The following is a 25442-nucleotide window of genomic DNA, read 5'->3' as shown; positions in this document are numbered from 1 at the left end:
TATCTATCACTGAGTTATACTCCCAGCACCAAAAACTTGTTTTAACATGAATAATATTTACATGATTTTACATATCATCTTAAAAGAAGTAAAAGACATGAAAATTAAAACTTACCTCATAATACCACTGTGATATTGGCAAACTGTGAGTGATAGCAAGCCAGTTGCGGTGTACTTCAAAATCTGTAGAATGGCTACCAAAGCAATCAGATGAATAAAATGAGATTTTGAAACATTTAATAAATTCTATTTTCTTATTATGCTTTTAAAAGGATCAACAGCCCCTAAACAGTCACAGCTCACTATCCTATAAAGACAAAAACAGGCATTACATAATCCTGAAAAACCTCACTTATCTGTACATCACAAGGCCTGACCTTCTGTAAAGTTGTTGGGAGATCTAGAAATCAGTGAAAAGGATCTCAGAATTATCTAAAGGGCTGAAAAAATACTTACAGGAGGCTCCCAGGCCATTACTCAGAAGTGACTTTCTATTGCTCACAAACAATTCTAACAAAATTAATTTTCTGGAGAAAGCCTCACATAATGCTGGACCCTCAAGGATGAGGAGGAAGTGGAAAAAGGTCCTAGTCCTATCTTTTCACTGAATCCACATCCCTGTCACTATATATAAATATATCCAAATAGCTCCAGAATATTTTTGTCTGCACTGTACTGCCCCTCCATATCTAGAAAGTACTTTACACCTGGATAGGATCAATGCATTCTTGTTGAATATCCACTCACCAAAGTCAACAGATTATCCCTCACAGCTCAGTTTGTTTTCCAATGTTTTACACCTTTCCACAGTAACAACTTTGTCTTAAGTCTCCTGGCCACTCCTTTCTCAGTCTCCAGGCTTTTCTTTTCCATACTTATCAGGTAAATGTTGATGTGCCCCTAAGTTTAGTTCTGGGGCTTCTAAAGCAAAGTACTCTGCTCTAGACAATCTTGTTCACATGATAGTAGTTCCACTGTCATGTAAGGATTCACAAATTGCAATATACAATCTAGGTCTTTTTCTTGATTTCTAGAGAGAGATAGCCCCAAATTCCTGAGATAATCTCACCTAAATTTCATAGCAATTCCTCAAAATCACCACTGAACTGATAACATAGCAATTTCATTTTTAGGTATATATTTATAGATGTTCTTACTAAAAGACTTATGTGACCTAAGAATGTTCCAAAGCAGGATTATTTGCAACAGATAAAAGTGGAGATAATCCAAATGTCCATGAACAGTAGAATGGTTAAACTATCATATATATCCATATAATAGAATACTATAGGGCACCAATTCCCGAAGTATGACTCCCAAGGAGACCCTTTCAGGAAGTTTGTAGGACAAAACTTATTTTCATAACATTCAGATATTATCTGTCCTTTTTTTCACTTTCCTTTTTTCACAAGTATGCAGTGGTATTCCAGAGACTACATAATGTGATGTCATTACTGTGACAGTTACTAGAATTGGTACTTGCATATTGTGCTTAACAATTCCTCAGTTCCAATTTCTAAAATGGTAAATATAAGCCAGGCCCAATGTTATCTCTGTAATCCCAGTGATTTTGGATCCAAGGCTGGAGGGTCTCAAGTTCAAAGCCAGCCTAGGCAACTTAGAAAAACCCTATCTCAAAATAAAAAACAATAGGACTGGGTGTGTAGTTCAAAAATAAAGTACCCCTGGGTTCAATCCTCAGTACTGGGGTCAGGGTGGTGGGGGAGAATGAACCAACTATAAACTCATACATTGAGTGAAAGGAGCCAGAACATTTGAATGGTTTCTTTTGTATAAACCTCAAAAACAGGAAAAATTTAACCTATGGAGTTAAAGGTCAGAAAACCAATATCCTTGATGAGGACAGAGAAGTGAATGGAGAAGCATGTGGGGTTTCTGATAAAATTCTGCTTATTGCCCTAGATGCTCTTTTTGTTTTGTTTTTTGATATCAGGGATTGAACTCAGGGGACACTTGGCCTCTGAGCCACATCCTCAACCCTATTTTGTATTTTATTTAGAAACAGGGTCTCACTGAGCTGCTTAGTGCTTTGCTTTTGCTGAGGCTGGCTTTGATTCTCCTGCCCCAGCCTCCCAAGCTGCTGGGATTACAGGTGTGCGCCACCACACCTGGCCCTATGTATTCTTTATTGATAAATTAACTCTGTAAAAATCAGTGATATACATTTATGATTCATACATATGATATATTTTACTTAAATGGGTATAGAATTCTAGGCTACTAAGAATTTTAAAAACTTTCTCCATTGGTTTTTACTAATAAATGTTGATGTGCAGATATCTCATTTTTTCACTTCATCTCTGGAAGTTTTTTGTCTTCTTATCCTTAGCAGTCTAAAATTTTTAGTAACTGATGTTCTGGTGAGGGCCTTTTTTCATTCATTATGCTGGGCACTTAAGTGTCCTTCAGCTCTGGGAAATTTTATTATTTATCTCCTCTCCTGTCTTGTGTATTTTTTTTTTCCTGAAAATTTTATAGTTGAATGTTAGGCATTCTACAATGTACTTCTAATTCTTTTCCTTTACATTTTATTTTATTCTTTTCTCTTATTCCTTTTATTTTAATTTTGGCAATTACACTTACTTTTATTTTTTGGTACCAAGAATTGTACCCAGGCGTACTTTCCCACTGAGCCACATCCCCAACCTTTTTTATATTTTGAGACAGGGTCTTGCTAAGTTGCTTAGGGCCTTGCTAAATTGATGAGGCTGGTCTCAAATTTGCAATCATTCTGCCTCAGCTTCCTGAGTCACTGGGATTACAGGCGTCTGACACCATGCCCAGTTACATTTTCCTTTTTAAAGTACTCCGTTCTCTCATCATCTCTATTTTATAGCATCTTTTCTGTCTTTATCCATATTATCTTTTTTCTCTCTGAAGAGCGCATCTAGAAGACATGAGGGAGTGTGGGGACATTTTCTTAGTTGTACTACCTCAATTTCCCTTTTTTGGTTGTTGTTGTTTTGGTTGCTGTTATTTTGTTTCTTTTTGGATACTGTTGGAGGCTTCACTTTCTGATAATTAGATATACTGCTAAGTTTTAGTAGCAGATCCCCAAAAGATCTTTTCTCTGGGGTTGTTCAATTTCCCCAGAAAACAACCTGATTTTCTGCTTCTGCACTTAGTTGAGGGAATAACAGTGGGGTGGAGAATGGGATGTGGGAGATTGACCACTCTGTATAGACTTCCAATTAATCTTCATTTTCTTCCCTTTATCTTACTTATGCCTTCCATATAATCTGCTAACTCTGAATCCAGACTTCCCTATTTACTGTCCTCAGAGAGAAATCTCACTTACAAGGGAAATACAGTCCAGTATTACAGGACTGCAGATTTAAAAAAAAAAAAAAAAAAAAAGTATACTGATTGTTGAGCTGGAGATATAACTCAGTGGTAGAGTGCTTGCCTAGCACATGCAAAGACCGGGTTGGATCCCCTGAACCACAGTAAAAAAAATAAAAATAAAAAAATAAAAAAAATTTAAAGTATATTGACTGTCATCCAATTTTCCAATTTCGAATCCCATATACTCAAACTTTGAAGCCCTCTAGAGTTCTTTAAGGTATATAGACTCCTTTCTTGTCTGTCCTCTGCAAGCATGCTGGTAGAAGGTCCCTTTGTGTTGCTAAATCAGTTATCACTCTTCTACCAGATTCAAAGGCTGCTGAATGTTCTCATACACTGATATCCTTTCTCATTAGGTTTATAATTATTTTGCCATTATTGTGAGAAGAGATACGTTTTGGTAACCATAAGTCTTTGACAGAACTTGTCTGTTTCCCCATCTTGACTATAAGCAATTTGAGCAAAAAAACTGTCTTTCACTTTAGTGTTCTGTTTACTATAATGTAGGAATATAGCAGATGTTTTTGAAATGTTTCCTGAACAAAAACAAATGAAGAGTTATAAATATTCATAAAAGCATTACAAAAATCTAAATCAAAGAGGGAGAATTTTAGCCTTGTGGCACTTTTTTCTTTCTTTCCTTTCTTCCTTTTTTTTTTTTTTTGTGTGTGTGTGTGTTGTGGTGCTGAGGATTGAACCGAGGGCCTTGTGCATACAAGGCAAGCACTCTACCAACTGAGCTATATCCCCAAACCATAGCACCTTTTTTCTATTTATCAAAGAAACTAAGACGAACAAAAGTAATTTTAACTTACTGAAAAGGTATTTGGAAAAAAATGAAAAACCAAGATTGGAGACATAATGCCAAATAGCAAGTAACTATAGTCATGGACCCCTTAACAACAAGGATGAGAAACATATCTTTTGGCAATTTGTATTTGTGCAAACATCATAGAAAGTACACATATAAACTAAGATGGTCACAATGTAGATGATATAATTTTACAGGGTTACAGTTGTATAATATGTGGTCCATTTGAACAAAACAATGTCATTTTATGGTACATGATTGTACTTTGGCTGCAATGTAAAGATTAATAAATGGCCGAAGTGACAATTATCAAGAATACAAGCAACCATAAATGTTGGCAAGGATACATACATTGCTGGTGGGAATGCAAATTGGTGTAACCACTATGGAAAGCAATGGAGATTCCTCAGAAAACTTGGAATGGAACCACCATTTGACCCAGTTATCCCACTCCTCAGTTTATATCCCAAACACTCAAAATCAGCATACTTCAGTGACACAGCTACATCAATGTTTATAGCAGCTCAATTCACAATAGCCAAGCTATTTAACCAAACTAGATGCCCTTCAACAGATGAATGGATAAAGAAAATGTGGTATATATATATATATACACACAGGAATATTACTTGACCTTAAAGAAGAATGAAATTATGGCATTTGCAAGTAAATGGATGGAGCTGGAGAATATCATGCTAGGCAAAATAAACCAATCCCAAAGTACCAAAAGCCAAATGTTTTCACAATAAGTGGGTGGATAGTGAAGAACAGAGATACTTTGGATTAGTCAGAGAGGAGTGAAGGGAAGGGAGGGAATATGGGGGTATGAAAGATAGTAGAAGGAATTGGACATTATTACCAGATAGATGTACATATATGACCACACAACCAGTCTAACTCTATATTATTTACAACCAGAAGAATGAGAAGTTATACTCCATTTATGTATGATATGTCAAAATGCATTCTACTGTCATGTATAACTAATTAGAACAAATAAAAATATATAAAAAAATATATAGCTCAGATGATAGAGTGCTTGCCTTGTATGCACAAGGCCCTGGTTCAATCCCCAGCATCACAAAAACAAACAAACAAATAAGTAAATAGCCAGAGTGAATACTTAAAGTTCAATTAGGAAGCTCTCCTACAACAAATACTCTTAATCCTTGACCTGCAGCAGTACTCAAGATACATTTCTAGGCTGAAGTAACTAAAACAAGAAAAATGACCTTATACACACAGACCTATAGTTTAAAAAGCAAAGCAAAAAAACCAAAAAACCCTTTCATTTTATTATGAAAGGAATTTCTTATATTTTAGTAAGATCTTTCCAATTTGCTTGTAAGATGGAAAGATGTTTCTTATTTGCTTTCATGTGACCAATACCCCTGTAAGTTACTTTGCCATATTGCAATTCTTATATAATTACATATATAAGTATGGAATTTCTATACATATAGTTCTTCCACACCCAACAAGAGATTATCAAGAACTCAAATCAAAATGATACCAACAAAGCAAACCCTAAAACTAACAAGTGGGAGACCCTGAGGGGCGGTGAGAAAAAGGATGAGGGAAAAAAAACCAGGAAAGTGGATAAAGGGAAGGCAGAAACTAATGTTAATAAATGTTGATACGGAGCACCTGTTGTATAGATACCACATTTGGTAGTGGTTTCCCCTTCTGATGCTTTCAGTCTTGACCCAGCAAACAACTTTTCTGTATACAACAGTCTAACTATGGTTTTCTTAACTGTGTGATCTGGCTAATATCTACTTTTCCTGCACCACTTTTCCTCCTTAACTGCTATTTAGACAACAGGCTACTTTCTGCTCAGGGTATCCAGAATTCTCTCCTATTGTAGGAAAGACCTACTCTTTCTCATTTCTGAACTTTTTTTCACATTACTCTTTTTCATACTTTGGATTTTAACTCAAAGATCACCTCGGTTGGATACGACCAAATCACAATTTTTGCGTGTATGACACTGTCAGTGAAACCCACTAATTTATACAATTGATATGCGGTTTTTGTCCCAGGGATTGAACCCAGAGGCACTTAACCACTGAGCCACACCCCCAAGCCCTTTTTTTTTTTTTTGATTTAGCGAACGGTCTCGCTGAGTTGCTTAGGGCCTCGCAAACTTGCTGAGGCTGGCTTTGAACTCGGGATCCTCCAGCCTCAGCTTCCAGAGCCGCTTGGTTTCAGGCGGGCGCAGCGGCCTCATCCTTCATATCTTATCACAACCTGAAACTTTCCTGTTTGTCTGCCCCAACCAACTCCAAGTCACCGCATCCCCAGGACTTAGAACAGAGCTGGAGCCCCATTGCAGCTGATAATACCTGTTTAATGAATGGTGGAGGTGGGTACTTATTGGCACATTGAGGATGAGGACCTTGAAGCTCAAAAAGTTCAGAGTACTTGCCCTAAGTCAGACAGCAACGGGGCTGAACAGGACCAGCCAGGGCTATATTCTAGTTCTAAGTAACAACCGCAGAAGTGGGAAGCTTAGCAAAGGTGGAGTGGCGACCACGACCCAACATCTCTCTTCATACCCAGGGATATAACACACATTTTCCTCCCGCCCTGACCGACCTTGGGGCCTTCCCGCCCAGCCCCTGGCCGTGCAGGTCCTTACTAGGTAGGAATGAGAAGGCATTTGAGGAGAGTCACCCCGAGCGCCAAAGCAGAAAACCAATTGCCACTACCCGTTAGGGTTCCGAGCGCCGCCATTGCTGCAGCACCGCGCACTTTCAATCTATTTGAGCCACATCCGGCCTTCTGCGCATGCGGAGAAGGCCCTCCGCGGCGGTGCCCTTGCACTGCGCGCATGCGCATATCCGCTTAGCCGCCCAGAGGCCAGAACTCAAGCTTTTAAATTTCCCGCCCACTGCATTCCTCACAGTCCGGGCTCCCGGGGCAGGACGCCACAGCGCCTGCGCGGGCGCTGGCAGCGACAGGTTTGTTTTATTTGCCAATTTATACTTCTGACTCAAACAGTCCCTGGTCTCCTGTAGGTCTTGATTTTACTGGCGTTTGGCATAATAGGTGAGAAAAATCTTACCTTGTCATAGAGCTAAGTTCGGAGTGCTAGTGGAGGAGATGGTTGTTATCCGTTGGTTACAGTAGATATAAGCAGGGAGGCCCCGGAACCGGAATTTAAAATGCAGGTGTAGTGGCACCCCCTCCTCCACAGAAAATTTTAACTAAGCTTCTCCAAAATCTTGACCAAAATGGATTTTAGGACTAGAAGCAAAAGAGTCTCTACAAAAGAGTTCAATGTAGGTAAAATTCCTATTTTCATGTTGCCTTATTTTACTTGGCCACTGGCCTGGAAGAAATAAGCGCTCCAGGTGCTGAACACCCCTTTACTAGTTTTTCAGAAACATTTATCCAGTGTAGTAATTTGTAGAAGTGTGTTTACAAATGCAAAATGTGATAATAAAAAGACAAATCTTTTAACAAAGCCTCTGGCCTTGAGCTGGAGCTTCACAAAGATGTCTACATTTCTAGGATGAGAAATTGGGCTCAATGGTAACAGCTGGCAGGGGGAGGAAAGAAAGGGGAGAAGAAGCTCTCCCCTTCTCAGGTGTTGTCCTTGAAGGGTTAACTTGCCCAGAACAGTGAAAAGAAAAATCTGTTTTTATGTGAACTTCTGCAGACTGTGAACTTCTGAGCCCCTCCTCTTACAAGCTGGGTATAAAATTCTGAAACTAGGCCTGGGGTTGTAGCTCCAGTGGTAGAGCATTTGACTAGAACGTGTGAGGCACTGGGTTCGGTCTTCAGCACCACATAATAATAAATAAAATAAAGGTATTGTGTCCATCTAAAACCAAAAAAAAAAAAAAATTCTGAAACTACCTGAACTCTGGGGATTAGTTGATTCCAGCGAAAGCTGTACCCTCTGAACTTGGCTGTAGCCAAATAAAACTGCTATTTTGGTGCCCTGCCTCATCTGTCCCTACAACAGAGGTAGAGAATAACATGAGCAGAGAGAGAGGTAGAAACCAATCTATATTGCTAGGACTCCAAGCTAGGACATGGTGGAGCACCTAGCTGCGTGGAGCCTGATCTGGAAGCCTGATACCAAATATTAAGAGTCTAATATTTCTCGCACTTAATGTGATAACTAGGAATCTTGTTAAAATTCACATTTGAATCCAATAAACCTAACAAACTCCTAGATTGCATCAATGGTGCTGGTACTCGGCCACAAGCACTGAGGCAAAAAGCAATAGAATTAGTTCTTTTTTTTTTTTTTACCTCCATTTTGATACTAGGGATTGAACCCAGGGCACTTTACCACTGAGCTACATCCCAGCCCTTTTATTTTTATTGTGAGACAGTGTCTCACAAAGTTGCTGAGGCAGGCCTTGAACTTGGCAATTCTCCTGTCATGCCAGCATTACAGGCATGACCATGGGACCTGGCTGAAGTTAGTTTGTCTCTACTTTGTGCTGTCTGTGGACTAGGACAAACTTTAAAAACAAAAACAAAACAAAACAAACAAAAAAAACCCCTCAGTTTCTTTTTTTGTAAACTAGGAGATAAAAATGGTGATTGTGAGGATTAAGAGAATGTATATAAATTGTGTGGGATGATACCAGGACAGAATAAGTGCTCAATAATGTGTCAGAGAAATTAAATACTCTTCTGAAAGATGCACAGCAAGTAGGTATTAACATGAATTTATATTCCCCGTAGCCATCTGCCATCAACATGTGTATGATGCTCAAATTTATACCTCAAGCTCCACCCTCTTCTCTCACCTATATAGATCCTTATCTACCAACTGCCTACTGGTGTCTGCTATGTGTCCTGCCCCACCTTTTTCTTTTCAGTGCTGGGGATCAAACCCAGGACCTCCTGTAGGCTAGGCAAGCACTCTACTACTGAGCTATGCCCCCCAGGTCTCTTAGATGTTTTAAAGTATCTTGCATTAGTTTCTGCTATATTGCTGCTATAACAAATTACCACAAATTCAGTAGCTTAAACAACACAAATTGATTCTTAACAGTTCTGCAGACCAGAAATCTGAAAGTCCCACTAGGTTAAAGTCAAGGGGTTGATTCCTTTTATTTATTAACTCTGACATTATTTCCTGAGCTTTAGGAGTCCTATTGAGAAAGTCGTTGTCTGTGCCTATATATTGGAGTTTTGTCCCCGTAGTTTCTTCTAGGAGTTGTATAGTTTCTGATCTAATTCCTAGGTCTTTGATCCATTTTGAGTAGACTTTTGTGCAGGATGAGAGATAAGGTCTAATTTCATTCTTTTACATATGGATAACTAGTTTACCCAGCACTGTTTGTTAAAAAGGCTGTCTTTTCTCCAATGTATGTTTTTTGGCAACTTTGTCAAGGATCAGATGACTGAATCTATGTGTGATTTATCTCTGTGTCTTCTCTTCAATCCTTTTTTTAAAAAAAAAATTAAAATTTTTTTTAGTTGTTTATGGACCTTTATTTTATCTATTTATTTACTTATATGTGGTACTGAGAATTGAACCCAATGCCTCAAACATGCTAGGCAAGTGCTCTACCACTGAGCCACATTTCCAACCCCTTATGTCAGCCTTATAGGGTTGTCAAGGTAGAATATTTGAACAGATAAAACAATATACAATTTGGAGATGTTTTTCTTAAGCCACATGACCTGGCCACTTTCCTTTCTAAGAAGTTGATCCATTCTGCTCCAGTTCCTGGGCATTGCTGGTGACTGGAAAGCTCTCCTGACCACTAACAAGCTTTTCTCTGAGAGAAAACATGCTCAGATTTTGATTATCTCACAGACTGCAGCAGTTCTGTGGGTTCTGAGTGCCCAGAGACTTGTTTTTATTTTCAATTCTTATATTTTTTGGAACCTGAAACTATGATTATAATTGTTCCCATAAATGAAAGGTTGTTTTTTCTTTTAACCTCAGGGTGATTGTTGATAATGTCACTTAGAGAATGAAGTCAAAAAGAAACCGCTAAGTTCCAAGTTTAAAATTTTAAATAAACAATATTGCATTTAGATGTTGTAGTATTTATTTATTGCTACATAAAAATTTGCCCCCAATCTTAGAACCTAAAATAAAAAACACTATTATATCACAATTTCTGTGATCAGGAGCTCAAGAGTGGCTTAATTGGGTGGCTCTGGCTCAGGGTCTTTCCTGAGATTCCAGCCAGGATGACATCAGAGGCTGTAGCCAACTGAAGATGTGACTGGAGCTGAAGTATCCACTTCCAAGGCCAGCAAAAGGCCTCAGTTCCTATTCATCTGGGATTTTCCCTGGGTGCTTGGTTGTCCTTCGGGGACATAGCAATTGGCTGCTGCCAGATATAGATTCAAGAATGAGCAAGAGGGCAGAGGTTGTGGCTCACTGGGGGAGTGCTTGCCTCGCACATGTGAGGCACTGGGTTCGATCCTCAGCACCACATAACAAAAATATTGTACCCATGTATAAAAGAAAATAAACAAAAAGAATGAGAAAGAAGCAAGTTGCCATGTTTTTCATGATGTAGAGTCAGGTACACATCAACACTTGAGCATCATTTATTAGAAGCCACTTACTAAATCTAATCCACAGTCAGGGAAAGAGCAGTTAGATTCCACCACTTGAAGGGAGGAATAGCAAGGAATTTGTTGACATATTTAAAATCTACCATAGAAGACTTTTTTACATTCTTGGGATATTAGGAAAAAAATTGTACCTAGGTGAAAACAAAACTGTCTCTTGTAGTGGGAAGGCTCTCCATTTATTATGTCTAGTTTGTTCTCCCTGTCAATAATTTTTTTCTCTTTCTCTGTTATAGCAGGCCCTCAAAATGTACACATTCTATGTTAAGCCTTGGGTATTCAAGGATGAATAACAGGAACTGCCTTATCTGAGGACTAATGCATGCAGGCACCATGCTGAACACTTCTATTGCTTTTATCTTCATAACTATCCTTTGAGGTAGGTATTGTGATTATCCCCATTTTTTAGATAAGAAAACCAAGGTTCAGAGAGGTTAAAAAACTTGCTCAAGGATGCTTAGTAAGTTAAAGAGGTAGGATTTGAATTCAGGACTGTCTACGATTACATTTTCCTATCACCCACATGGAATTTCAGGAGCTTAGAGTCTCCCAAAGCATATGACACAACAAATTGCTGATAGAATGTGAAGAGTCAGCAATTAGAGATAGGAATAAAGGGACGCAATGGAGAGAATAATCATATCCCCACTTTCTAGTGGCTACACATTTTCTACAGAGAAAAGTTGAAGCTGTCATTCAGACCTCTATGACACAGACCCTATTTGCTTCTCCAGCTTCATCTCACATTGCTTCCTCCCACTTAATTTATTCTAGCCACATGAAAGAGTTAGATAGTAGTTAGTGATGATCAGTGAAATGTGAACCAATAACACAGAAAGGTCACGGAGTTTCTTTGAATTGCCTTTAATGAACAATCAAGTAACTTTGTAGAACAACAGGTATACCAACTCTGAGAATAAATAGATGGACACAAAGAGAGCCAATTAAGGAATACATCAAGAAGGAAAGATCAATGGGACTAACTCCTCTACTGAGGTCATTGTAAAGTTAGGATTTATGGCCATAAGTTTCTCAATGTATTTCAGAAGGAAATTTCTTTAGTAATTCAGGTGCACTAAAGATGAGGTCTGCCTAGTCATAGACCCTGGCACCTGCATTAATCTAGAAATTGACTTGTAAATGAAGCCCCCTGAATGGGGTGGTCACCATGATAGTTCTGGAGAGGACCAACTAAGGTAAAAAACTCTCCTGCCTGATGTGAAGGAGGAGTTAAACATTTAATTGGTAAAGACTGCATTAGGTGGAACCCAGTTCTCCTGAAAAACATCAAATGGTAATAAATTTGGAAATGACATTGTTCCTTTGTTTTTGCTCAGAAGTTACTCTCTATCTTTCTTTAAGAATTTAACCTTTATTTTTTATTTATTTGCTTTTTATGTGGTGCTGAGGATTGAATCCAATCCCTCACCCATGCTGGGCAAGTGCTCTACTACTAAGCTACAATCCCCGCCTTGACTCTCTCTCTCGATAGTGTTCTTTCACTCATAATAAAATTCTCTTGCTTGACTTTTTGTGTCTGACTTTAAATTTTTTATTGAGACACAAGAATAGATGTTTGGAGTTTCAGCTCCTTGCTCTCCTGTGATAGGACTTCTCTGAATATACCTTGTTATTTATGCATCTCTACCTTTGTATGTGCTGTTCCCTCCCCCAATGCCCATGACATGCTACCACAAATCCTTCATGACCCAGCCCAAAGGATCCATGGCAATTTCCCAAAACCCTTTCTGTAGGTTTTTTTCTTTCTTTCTTTTGGTATCAGGGATTGAATTTAGGGGTGCTTAACCACTGATCCATATTCACCTGTATTTATATTTATTTAGAGATAGGGTCTCATTAGGTTGCTTAGGGTCTCACTGTTAGACCAGGATGCAAGAAAAGACCACTGACTCCAATTAAAATCAAATTAAAGCAAGCTTATTATTTCCACCGGCCGGGCTGCCTCTCCCTCCCAAAACAGCGGGAACAAGACAGCACCCCAGCTTTCCTACAGCCCAGCTTTATAGCCCAGAAAGTTACACAAAGGGGGATTACAGATAACAGAACTCTGACAAGCATCACACTAATGGTAGTTTACATTTTTTGCTGGCCCCAACATCAGAATTTATGAGGACCATTAGAGCCTCAGAGAGGGTCGTTGTCTGGCCAGGGAAGGCCAATATTTATGAGGTGTCACTAAGTTTCAGAGAGGGCTACTATCTGGTTAGAGAGCCAGGCATGGGTGCGTTCAAGGCACGGGCAGGCATTCCAAGCAGGTTCAGAATTTGCAGTAATTTATAGTAAAGCCGAAATTATCTTTTCATGGTTTTGTGGCGAGATGCCCAATTTTAAGAAAAGACCAGGTTGGGTCTATCATCACTAAGTTGCTGAGGCTGGCTTTGAAACTCACAATTCTCCTGCCTTATCCTCCTGAGCTGCTGGGATTACAGGTGAGCACCATTGCACCCGGCTGTAGATTTCTTTTAATGCATTTGATATCGCTGGTTATCGGGTGACGAGTTCTGCTCCCTCACATGTTGAAGTTAAGCATGCCAAGTCAAGCATATAAAGCAGGGTTTATTTAAAAAGGGGTAACATTGACTTCTCCGGGGAGGGAGAAGGGCGCCATAGCTGGTATCCTGGTATTCCCAGAAGTGAGGTGTTCTGCTCTTTTTGTATGTCCTAGGATTTCTTTGTGACTAGACTCAGGAATGAATGCTTGTTGGAATGGCCAAAAGGTAGGAAACAGGTGGGCTGAAGGGGGAAGGGTAGGATGGAGCTGCCCAAGACACAACCTTAACAACCTTATAGCTGAAGGTAGGGAGGGGCAATTTAGATCTAGGTAAAACTGACTTTACCCAGCCATTTCCTGATTTTATGGCCTGTAGAAGCCAAAATCCTTGCTGATATTTCTATAGATTCTCAGACTTATGTTTTCACATGACATATTTCTCTAGATTTCCTACTCCCTCACTCATAGCCTGTGTTCTTACCTGTAATTCAGGGAGTACTTTCAATTCCAGGAAAAGTCTGCTCATACAGCATATTTGTAAGACTTTTCAGACTGTCAGCCTGCCCCTCCTCCACCCTCTTTAGCTACCTGGCCACAGGGTGTCCCCTGTTACCAAGCAGCTCCAGTGCTGACCTGGGGAAAGGCTAAACCACTCCAGAAATATTCAAATTCAAATTGGTAGGAAAATATGTTTTATTCAAAGACAGATTTGAAGGAAGATAGAAGAAACTTACTGTTAAAAAAAATTCCAGGGCTTGGGGTTATGGCTCAGTGGTAGAGCACTTGCCTGGCATGTGTGAGGAACTGGGTTTGATCCTCAGCACCACATAAAAATAAATAAATAAAGATATTGTGTCCATATACAACTAAAAAAAATACTTTAAAAAATTTTCATTTTCAGGGGCTAGGGATGTGGCTCAAGCAGTAGCGCGCTCGCCTGGCATGCATGCGGCCCGGGTTCCATCCTCAGCACCAGATACAAACAAAGATGTTGTGTCCGCCGAAAACTGAAAAATAAATATTAAAAAATTCTCTCTCTCTCGCTCTCTCTCTTTAAAAAAACACACACACACACAAACAAACACACACACACAAAAACAAACAAACAAACAAACAAAACAAACCTCTTCTACAGCTGTTTCTACATGGAATAGTTTCAGGGCACTTTCCATATGTGGCCTTTCCTTCTGTCCAAGCCCTTATCAAGGTGGTATTCTAAATAAATGCAACTCCTTTCCAAAGAGGAATTCTAGAGCTGGCAGTTGTTTGGATGTTAATTTTTTCCATCTTCTTATCTAACTCTTTGTTTATGAAGGTGCCTTAGTTTAGGCTTCTATAAAAAAAAAATACCATAAACCAGACACAGTGGCACATGCCTATCATCCCAGCTACTCAGGAAGCAGAGGCAGGAGGATCACAAGTTTGAGGCCAGCATGGACAATCTAGAGAGACCCTGCCTTTTTTTTTTAATTTTTATTTTTTAAAATTTATTCTAATTAGTTATACATGATAGCAGAGGAGACCCTGTCTTTAAAAGGGGCTGGGGATATAGATTAGTGGAGAGTGTGCTTATATAGCATGTTCAAGTCCTTTGGTTTGACCCCTAGTATGGGGTGAGAGGGGAGATGTGGGAGGCCACCTGTAAATTATTTGAGCTTATTTGAGCCTCTTCACTCTGCCTGAGCCAGTAAGATTTAGGTTTGGCATTGGAAACTATTTTGTGGCTCCTCCGCTCAATAGATTGCGCAATGCACGTGACCTCTGCCTTTTCCGGGCTAGGGACACTGCTCTTGTAGCTCCAAAGTTGGGCTTAATGCATTGGAAACTGGACAGCCCACCTCCTACCTTAATTGGCTAAGTATATTCTATGGAAAACCTTTGATGTCCCCCCCCCCCCAATAAATAAAGCAAGCACTGGCTCTATCTCCTTATTTCCAGTGTGGAAGCTTGATCCCTAAGATGGGATAGCCATCCTGCCCCCCACCTTTCTAAAATTCCTGTGTCCTGTGGTTTCTTCCCTGTTTTCTCTTTCTCGGTTTTATTTCACAGCCAACTGGTTACACGCGAGGAGCTCCAACTTTCATTGCCTGTGTGGGACATGGCTGTGAGGGTGGTGAGGGGGACAACCATAGACTAGTGACTTACAAACAACAGACATTTATTTCTCACAGTTCTAAGGCTCTTAAGTCAAGTAGAGGGTTCTGGCCTAGGCCCTCTCCAAGCTGCAGACTGCCAGTGTTTCACTGTGTCCTCACCTGGTAGAGAGTAAGACAGCTCTCTGGGATCCATTTGTGAGGACTGTACTCTCAGGACTTAATTACTTCTCAAAGACCCCTCCTCCTGATGTTATGGCACTAAAGGTTAGGATTTCAACATACGAATTTTGGGATAGGAGGACACAAATAGTTCAAAACAGAGTATTTGACCCACAGTTCTAAATCAGGTCTTATCTGATTCATTTTGGTTGCTCCAGTTCCCTGCACAGAGTTTGGGATATTTGTAACATTTGTTGAATAAGTAGATTGATGGGAATGACTGAAAAAAAAAAAAAACTATTAAAAGAGTGGAACTGGGGCAGTGAGGTGGGGTTGGAGTATCTCAGTGGTAGAGCACCTGGCATGTTTGAGGCCTTGGATTCAATTCCCCAAAAAAAGTGTTTGATATTAATTACCTGATAGTTTTAAGAGATCTTAAGTTATGTGAAACAAAGAGGCTAAGGGCCTTAATGTTAGTTCCAGTTCTGTTTCTGACTTGCTGTACAACCAGGGCATGTCACTTTTCCTTTCTTTCTGTACCTTGGTAGAAAAATGAGAAGGTGGTTTTTGTTATTCCTCTTTGTTCTACCAGCCACACCTCATTCTAATCCCCACCTGCAATCTGATGCTTCACAGTGGGGACCTGGTTGGCCTGCTGGGTGGCTTATTATTAAAACCCACCTGCTTGGTTAAGATGTGTTTTCAAAGCAGAGTCGACCTAGAATTATTCTAGCTCATGGTTCTTATTCAGGACACCTGTGCATTTCTCACTCTCCTTCAGTGCTTATGTAAAGCTGGATGTTGAATGAACTCCTTTTTGTCTCCTTTGCTTTATGTATTAAATGCCAGGGATAGAGCTCTTACCTAGCATATGAGAGGCCTTGGGTTGATTCCCAGCACTAGGGGGGAAAAGTTCCCATCAGTTTTTCTTGTGTCCAGCCTCCATACATGAATGTGTGTATGTAGCCAGCATGGTGACACATACCTGTAATTCCAGTGACTTGCGGTGGCTGAGACGGAAGGATTGCAAGTTCAAGGTCAGCCTCAGCAATTTAGTGAAAGAGACTATTACAGAGCTGAGGCCTTCTAGGAAACTGAGGCAACACAAATACTCCCCTTTCAAATCCTGATTCTTTGGGCCAAGTCAGAAAGATTTCAGACATGCCACTTAGAGTAACAGGAATGAGTTTATTGAAAGGATAGGAAAAGAGAAAGGGGACACTCTCAAGGGAGAAAGTGGGTCCTCTCAGAGAGAAGAGGGATAATGTGTCTTTCCTGCATTCCAGTTTGATTGGGGATCCCAGAAAGTTTCCAGAGAATCTGATCCAGGTCCACCTTTTGACTTTTGGCTGGCAGCAAGATGACATCAGATTGTCAAGTCCCCACAGCCATGGCAACTCTAGGTCACCTTGGCCCATGCTGTCCTGTTCTAATTGGACTCTTAACCATACATTCTTATAGCTTTTAAGATTAGGAGGAACTGTCCTTATCTCCCAGATTTTCAGCATCTAGTCACAAAAGTCTCCTGGGTTCTTCCCATCAACATTATCTTGGGTCCGTTTTCTCCTGCGCTTAACAGGTTTGCTGAGAAATATGACATATCCTGTCCACAGAGGCCACGCAGGGCTGTAGGTAAATTGTTTCTTGGAAAAGAGTCTGAAGAGGCAAAGGTTTGCAAGGATCAATTGATCACAGTGGGCCCATTTTATAGAACTCGTTATCTGTCTGTTCCCTAATAAGACTATCTTAAAATTTAAAAAATAAAAAAATAAAAAGAACTGGTGATATGGCTCAGTGGTAAAGTGCTCTTGGGTTCAATCCCAGTACCAGGGAAAAAAAGAATGTGTGTGTGTGTGTGTGTGTGTGTGTGTGTGAGAGAGAGAGAGAGAGAGAGAGTGTGTGTGCGCGCGTCTGTGCACATGCAAGTGCACACAACCACTTTCTTTATTTTATTTTTATTTTTATGTGGTGCTGAGGATGGAACCCCGTGCCTCACATGTGCTAGGCAGGTACTTTGCCACTGAGCTACAGGCCCAGCTTTCCACATATCCACTTTTTTTTTTTTATTTTTAAGAAGTTTTTTTCTTTTTTTAATTAATTTTTTAAAAAAAATAAATTACAGTGGAATGCATTACAAACTTATTACACATATACAGCACAATTTTTCATATCTCTGGTTGTATATAAAGTATATTGACACTAATTCGTGTCTTCATACTTTAGATAATGATGTCTATAACATTACTAGAAAAAAGATTTTTGGCAAAAAATCAGTGATGTGCAAAACGTGAATAAACTAGAAATATTTTCAAAGTACAAACTAATCTTACATAAATGGGATGTTAAGAGCTTCTCATCTTTGCTCTTGTGATGGTGCCAGGCTTGATTTCAAAAGTATTCTATATCCTGCTATAGAGGCATGGAATTCTGGTTTCCTTATGCTCATCATAGCTTTTAAGTCCTACCTAAAACATTTATTGTAGCTCTTGCTTCAATGACCTTTTCTTGTAACTTGCACTGAAAATACCTATAAGGACAGAGAACTGAAATGACATTATCATAACTAACGGTAAATACATTAAAATGTGTGTGTACAGAATTCTTCCTGAGATTTTCTCTTATACCTAGCAGTGCACATATCCACTTTCTTAACCAGGTTTTTGTTTGTTTGTTTTATTTTTTTCTCTCTGGAATTTCCTGAAGAAGATTTTGTTTGTTTGTTTGTTTGTTTTGGTGTGTGTGTGGTATTGATGTTCAAGCCCTGGGAGCTGTACATGCTAAATGCTAAGCATGCCTTTTACCACTGAGCTATATCCCCAGAACCCTGAAAATATGTGTTTTCTGAAGGAATTAGGAACTAAAGGAAATGGAGACTTAAATAACCCTCAGGGAGGGCTGGGGATATGGCTCAAGTGGTAGTGCATACTGGGTTCGTTTCTCAGCACCGCGTAAAAAATGAAATAAAGATATTGTGTCCACCTAAAAAAAAATAAATACTTAAAAAAAAAAAACCCTGGGGGAAGAACGGAGCTCAGGAATCTGACCTGTTGCAATCTCCATCATCTGCCCAAATCCCCCTGCCTGCCAAAAGCAAGCTGCCTAAAGTAAGTGATCAACTCCTCCCATGATCTGGCCCTTGTTGTAGTGTAATGCCAGATTCGTGGGACCCCAGTAGACCTCCAGGAGCCAAATCCGATGCAGTCACACAAGAGTCTTTATTGCAAGCTCGAGCCTGGACTCACAACCGTTCCCGCCTCATCGGTCCCAGGGAGTGGAGTCCCGGTCCTTTGTTCAGTGAGATTTTATAGGTTTTGGGGGTATACTCGATGCATCACAACATCACACAGCAAATCATTCCATACTGCGGGAAAATCAAACAACAGCTCTTAACATTGATTAGCACATTCAATGGCAGGAATAAGTTGGATAGGGGTGATTGTTTAGTACAAGAGGGGAATTTGTTTGAACTGATTGGTTTAGGCCACTAGGGGTGTACGTGCTAAACTACATGGTTTCCCAACATGTTATTGGGGGTCATCTGGCATTCCAGGTATTTTCCCTGTCTCATGCTGATTGGAGGTTACTAGGGGGGTTGTTATGGGTCCTCACCTAGCCTAACTGAGTCAGGGACACCTGGTGCTGTAGACCTCTCCTGTTATTTACAGACAAACAACTCAGCAGGGTGGGTATGTGCTTAGGAGTGCTCTGTGGGTTTTTCCAAGGACAAGGGTCACGCCCCCTTCCTTAGGACAGGCCTTGAGGTAGAAGCTGCTGTTATTTATTTATTTTTAAAAATGGAGTCACATCAGTTTCTCAGTAGTCTGTCACCATTTTCCATCTTGAAAATGTGCCCCCCCTGCTGCTTAATAAAGCATCACTGACCCTGTTGAGGTCTGTCTCCCTTTCTTTTTCGTAGTCTCTTTCATTTGCTTTCAGGAACTCCATGTAGTATTCTTGGCAAGACCTTGGTTATAGCTACATTTTCCACGTTCAGGGTCTTACAAGTGGAGTTACCTATCATGAGTCTGAAGAGGCAAAGGTGTGCAAGGATCAATTGATCATGTTTTACTCAATCCTAGCTCATTTATAATACTAAGACATAATAAACCACTGTGTTAATAACTAAGTTTTTTTTTTGTAGTTATGGGGATTAAACTCAATGGTGCTCTATCACTGAGCTACATCCCCAGTGCTTTTAATTTTTAATTTTGAGACAGCATCTTGCTAAATTGCCTAGGCTTGCCTCAAACTTGTGATCCTCCTGTGTCAGGCTCCCCAATTACCGGGATTATATGTGTGTGTTACCATGTCCAACAGTAAAAAACATTTTAATTGGAGTGCCAAAGGGTATCCCATAGCTCCTTTCCTAATTTTTTTAATAGTTGTTGATAGACCTTTATTTTATTTATTTACATGTGGTACTGAGAATCAAACCCAGTACCTCACACCAGGCAAGTGCGCTACTGCTGAGCTCCAGCCCCAGCCCTCCTTTCCTATATATTTTTTATCAGCGACAAGACCCCAGTTTGCTTGACATGTTTGAGCAATCACTTGTCTCAGTGATAGCCAATATCTTATCCTTATATTTGGCTTTCCTATTTTATTCTCCTTTTCCCTAACTCCTGCTTCTTGGCATCAAGTTCTCAGGGAAGGGAAGGCAAAATTTTACCCAGAATAAGCATCATTTCATTGCTTCTTCTGGGGCCGAAGGGATATAGTGTAATCAACCTTCCAAAACGTTGACTGATTTACTTTAGAATTAGTGTTATGCTGGAGCTCAGTATTGGTCTCTGTTACTGGCTTTTTAGGCAGTTAGCAGAGGCAATACCTTGTTAAGAGGGAGGCTATCTTGTTAAGCCCAGCATAGCTATGCATGGGTTTAACAAGATAGCCTCCGTCTTTGTCACCTGTTTTGGTTTGGATCTGGAGTGTCCTCCAAAGGCTCATGTGTTGAAGGCTTGATCCTCAATCCAACAATGTTCAGAGGTGGGGATTCTGAGACGTGATGGATCATGAAGGCTCTAACCTCACCAATGGATTAATTCCTTGAGGGAGTCAATGAAATTTGATGGCATTATTGAGAAATGCTAGAAACTATAAGGGGTGGGGTCTAGTTGGAGTAAGTGGGTCATTAGGGGTGTGCCCTTGGGGAACTATATCTTGCCCCTGGCCCCTGTCTCTCTGTGTCTGCTTCCCAGCAGCCAGGAGGTGAGCAGCCTTCCTGTGCCATGAGGTTCTGTTTTACCTCAGGCTCAAAGCAATGCAGCCACCCAGATACCTGCAACCTCTGAAATCCTGAGCCTAAATAATCTTTGCCCCTCTAAGTTGCTTTTTCAGGTATTTTATCACAGCAACAAATAGCTAATAGAACACATCATAGCCATTCAACTCATGAGCCCATTGTGCTATCACTGGAGTCGCTGAGGGAGAGAAGCTGACTGACATTCACAGGATGAATTATCCTCTCCTCCTGGTTGTTGTTGAGTACTATCTCAATGATAAATATTTTCTGTGGGCAATAACCCACATATTAGAGATGCCTCTTGTCCAGATTTCCTTGGTTCAATCTTCCGACACTGTTTTTTTCCCATCTCTGACCAGCTTGTCAGGCCATTCATCATTGCTCAGAAGACCATGTGTGACTGTACTTAAGCCGTTTTTCTCTTCTAAGTGAACAACCAAGGGTTTTGATTGTATGTCCATTGAAAGAACTTGCTTTAGCCACTATCCTTAAGAGACATCCTGAGTCATGAAGCAGCTGTCCAGTTTTTTATTTTTTTATTGTACTGGGGATTGGACCCAGGACCTTGCACATGCTAGGGAAGCACTCTGCCACTAAGCTACATCATTAGTCCTTTAAAAATTTTTCTTTGAGACAAGATCTTGCTAAGTTGCCTATTATAGCCTTGAACTTGAGATTGTTCTGCCTCAGCTTCCCGAGTAGCTGAGATTACAGTTGTGTGCCACTGAGTAGCTAGGATTACAGGTGTGTACCACCACTCCCAACACAATAATCCATTTTTGATTAGTACCCCAAAATTTCACCAACCCATCTCTGAAATAGATTTGAGTTTGCCTTTTCTGACAGTGATTCTTTTTTTTTTTTTTTGCGTCCCTGGTTGGGCGCGAATCTGACAGTGATTTTATTGGCTAATTCCCCCTTTCCCTGAGACCATAGATGAAAGTAGAGGAAGAGGTGTCAGTGCAACAGAAATAGGTGACATGGGGTGGGGCAAGTGTTTCTGTTATTGTGTTTTTGGGACCTGCTTGGACCCAATCCCAAAATGTCCCATTTCTATCACACAGTGGATTGCAGCTATTATTCTTATGGCTTGGTTGATTAATAATACTCATTCATAATGGGTGACTCCTGTAGATGTAACTTGATATATTCATTTTCTGTGGCTTCTGAAACAAATTACCATAAACTTGGTGGCTGAAGACAATGGAAATTTACTCTGTCATAGTTCTGAAGGTTGGAAGTTCAAAATCAGCATCACTGGACTGAAATCAAGGTGTTAGCAGGATGCACTCTCCCTGAAGGCTCACAGAAGATTCTGTTTCTATTTCATCTCACTTCTAGGGGCTGCCAGCATCCCTTGGCTTATAGTTGCATCAATCTTCCATATTCACTTTGCCTTCCCCCATTCTGTACGTGTCAAGTCTCCCTCTGCTTCCCTCTCATAAGGACATGTGTTTATATTTAGAACCCCCTGAATAACCCAGGAAAAGTTTTCTATTTTAAGATCTAAAACAATTGGGGGCTGGGGATATAGCTCCGTTGGTTGCTTGCCTCACATGCACAAGGCCCTGGGTTTAGCACTGCCAAAAGATCTATAACAATCACATCTACAAAGTCCCTTTTTTTTTGCCATATAAGGTAACATTCACAGATATTGGGAGTTTTAACTTATCATATTTGGTATCCATGGTCTAGCAATCTCTACTAGGACCCTGTGGTAGTCCAGGGTCTGTTTGTCAAATGAGTTATTCTCTTCCACAGAAGGCATGGTTGCTCCAGAACCCTAGCACTGCAACTCTCAGAGTTTTCCAGAGATGCTACATAGCATTCTTCTCCCCTACAGATATTCTGGTCCATATCACTAAGTGTCAAAGTAGCTTGTATTGCAGAATGAACATACTGTAGAGCTCTCCATTGCTTTTATCCCCTGACAAAACTGATAGCTTTCCAAAGCATCAGATAAACCCATCAGAGCAGCATTGGTGGTCTAGTATATGCATCCTCAAAATTTTATCAAAGACTATTCTTTTTAAGAGATAGGAGTGCTAGTGTAAAACTTATCCTTTATCATTTTTTTTTTTTTTTGGTACCGGGGATTGAACTCAGGGGCACTCTACCACTGAGCCATATCCCCAGCCCTATTTTGTATTTTATTTAGAGACAGGGTCTCACTGAGTTGCTTAGCACCTTGTTTTGCTGAGGCTGGCTTTGAACTCCTGAAACTCCTGTCTCAGCTCCTTGATCCGCTGGGATTACAGGTGTGTGCCACTGCTCCCAGCTTGTCCTTTATCTTAAAAGGGATGTTCTACCTACCCTAGATTATTGGACCCCAAGTAACTTCTCCAACATGGCAAGCCCATAAATTTTCATGGGATTTATCTCCCACCCTCTAAACACTTGTTATTGGGGCATCTTACCTTATACCTTGTTGAGGCATCTTCCTTTTCCTGTTTATATATTTACTTATTTATTTTTTAAAAAATTTATTTCATTTTTTAGTTGTTGATAGACCTTTATTTCTTTTATTTGTATGTGGTGCTGAGAATCAAACCCAGTGCTTCACACATGATACTTCATCATGCTAGGGGGCCAATGTTGATGTTCTTGGGGTCCCTGAAGCCTACTCTGTGACAGAACAAGAGAATTAACATAGCTTTGGGGCAGTGAATGTGGATTTTCATCCTTTCCAGAGAAAGATGAGCTGCTTTTGATCTTCTTTACTGTTGGGGACCTAGAACACATTTCTCATTACAATAGCCACATTTCAAGTGCCAGAAGATGTATCACAGTAAAGATTCCATGTTCTATATGGCCGATACATTTAAGGTCCCATTGATTAAGTTCATGATAGCCCACCTGCCACAGTCTGGCTGGGCAAAATAACCAGGGGCCGGGGGGTGACAAGCAACTTGTGAAGGTTGATACAGCGGGAGCCGCTTTATTGTTGGACAGCAGAGGTGTATATACATAACTGAATACACAGCTTGTTTCAATTTAGCATCATCCAGTTACAGCAATCAGTCATTAAGGAATCCTCATCATCTTAATAATTATACACAGCTTAACTTAATTGACATAATCTAGACACAACAGTCAGTCATTAAGGAATCTCCATCATCTTAATGGCTCTCTGGCGTTACTTCTCCAACCACTCCTCTTGGCAAAGTGCCAGGCGCCATCTTGACTTGTCTGTGGCCCTCATCACCCACCATCATTTTGCAGTGGCCAGAGAGGTAATTTAAAAAATTATATATATATATACACACACACACACACACACATATATGTATATATATATGTATCTGTGTATATATATATACACACACACACACACACATATATATTTAGTTGTAGATGGACACAATACCTTTATTTTATTTTTATGTGGTACTGAGGATTGAACCCAATGCCTCACGCATGCCAGGAGAGCACTCTACCACTGAGCCCCAGCCCCAGCCCCCAGAGAGGTAATTTGAATAGAGATATAATAGGGATAAACAGGTTTGCATTCTCTTTTTTGATAGTATTAATCTCTACAATTCCCTCCAGAATATGATATTGCTTCTAATTTACTATCTTGGCTTGACTGGGGCTGTGAAGTAGCTGGGTAATATTAAGGGCTTTTACTTGGCCCTTTCTAAAATAAAGACTCTTACTTCTTAGGTCAGGAAACCAGTGTGCGAGTTCTGATATCTGCTGACTACATATCCACTAACCTCTACTCCCAGAAACTGGGGATTAACCAAGGGCGGGTCTCTGAACAAATGGGACCATTTTGAAATGGACTTGGGCTAGAAGTGCTTTTATCCCTTAGTTTCCATAATTCAAATTCATCATCTAAAAGTGGGATGATAGTTCCTAGCTCATAGGGTTTTTTTGGTGAAGTTTTACTGATAGGTGCAAACACCAAAAGCAGCTTTCATTATATAGCAGATGTTCAACAAATAATACTATGCTGAGACATCTTTCTGAGAAATCTTGGTCCCTATTTGATTGAATGGTTTCCTTGAATCCTGAGTTTTCAAATTATCTTCCATGTAAAGCATAGTGATTAAGAACAAAGACTTGGGGGCTGAGGTTGTGGCTCAGTGGTAGAGCACTTGCCTAGCACATGAGAGTCAATGGGTTTGATCCCCGGCCCCATATTAAAAAACTAAATAAACAGATATTTTTAAAAAAGAACAAAGACTTGGGACCCAGACTCAGGTTTTTGATGTGGGCTTTACCAAGTAGTTGCTGGATGTTAGGCAAGAGGTTTAACCTCTCTACAATTCAGTTTTTTTTTATAAAGCAAAGAAATTTTAGTATGTATCTCACAGTATTGTTTTGTGAATTGAGTTATTAATTGGAAAACACCTAGAACTCCCTGGAGCATAAAAGATATAACTATTAGTGATTGTTATTGTTCATTATTATTATTATTATTAAAAAATTTTTTTAGTTGTAGATGAACACAATGCCTTTATTTTATGTTTATATCTTTTAAAAAAATTTAGTTTTATTTTTTTAATTGTTGATAGACCTTTATTTCATTTATTTATATGTGGTGCTGAGAATCAAACCTAGTGCCTCACACATGCCAGGCAAGTGCACTAGCACTGAGCCCAAGCCCCAGGCCCTATCTGTTTATTTTTATGTGGTGCTGATGATTAAACCCAGTGCATCACACATGCTAGACAAGCATTCTGCTGC

At 40.0% G+C, this 25442-nt stretch overlaps 1 protein-coding gene and 1 long non-coding RNA gene across 6 annotated transcripts in view; one reads left to right on the top strand and one right to left on the bottom strand.

Annotated features, from left to right (window-relative positions):
* Nucleotides 1-6974, bottom strand: part of Alg8 (ALG8 alpha-1,3-glucosyltransferase) — a 32704-nt gene extending 25730 nt beyond the window's left edge. For all 4 annotated transcript variants that reach the window (XR_007342246.1, XM_015477366.2, XM_015477368.2 and 1 more), the window contains exons 1-2: nt 6819-6974; nt 116-194 (exon numbers count right to left, since the gene is read on the bottom strand). Coding sequence is in view for 3 of the 4 variants with exons in the window: in XM_015477366.2 (XP_015332852.1) it covers nt 116-194; nt 6819-6913 (174 nt within the window). In the remaining variant the exon portion in view is untranslated. The remainder of the gene's footprint in view (nt 1-115; nt 195-6818) is intronic.
* A 66-nt stretch (nt 6975-7040) lies between these two features.
* Nucleotides 7041-14215, top strand: LOC125612009. 2 transcript variants are annotated; one of them, XR_007342248.1, is made up of 3 exons: nt 7041-7140; nt 10978-11120; nt 14155-14215. It is a non-coding gene; the product is annotated as an uncharacterized LOC125612009 (long non-coding RNA). The 2 variants fall into 2 exon arrangements; XR_007342247.1 differs by having other exon boundaries at nt 7096-7228.
* The last annotated feature ends 11227 nt before the right edge of the window (nt 14216-25442 follow it).

Source organism: Marmota marmota, unplaced genomic scaffold, assembly GCF_001458135.2.
Source record: "Marmota marmota marmota unplaced genomic scaffold, marMar, whole genome shotgun sequence".
In the NCBI taxonomy this organism is placed as follows: Eukaryota; Metazoa; Chordata; class Mammalia; order Rodentia; family Sciuridae; genus Marmota; species Marmota marmota.
This window is presented reverse-complemented; position numbering and strand designations above follow the sequence as displayed.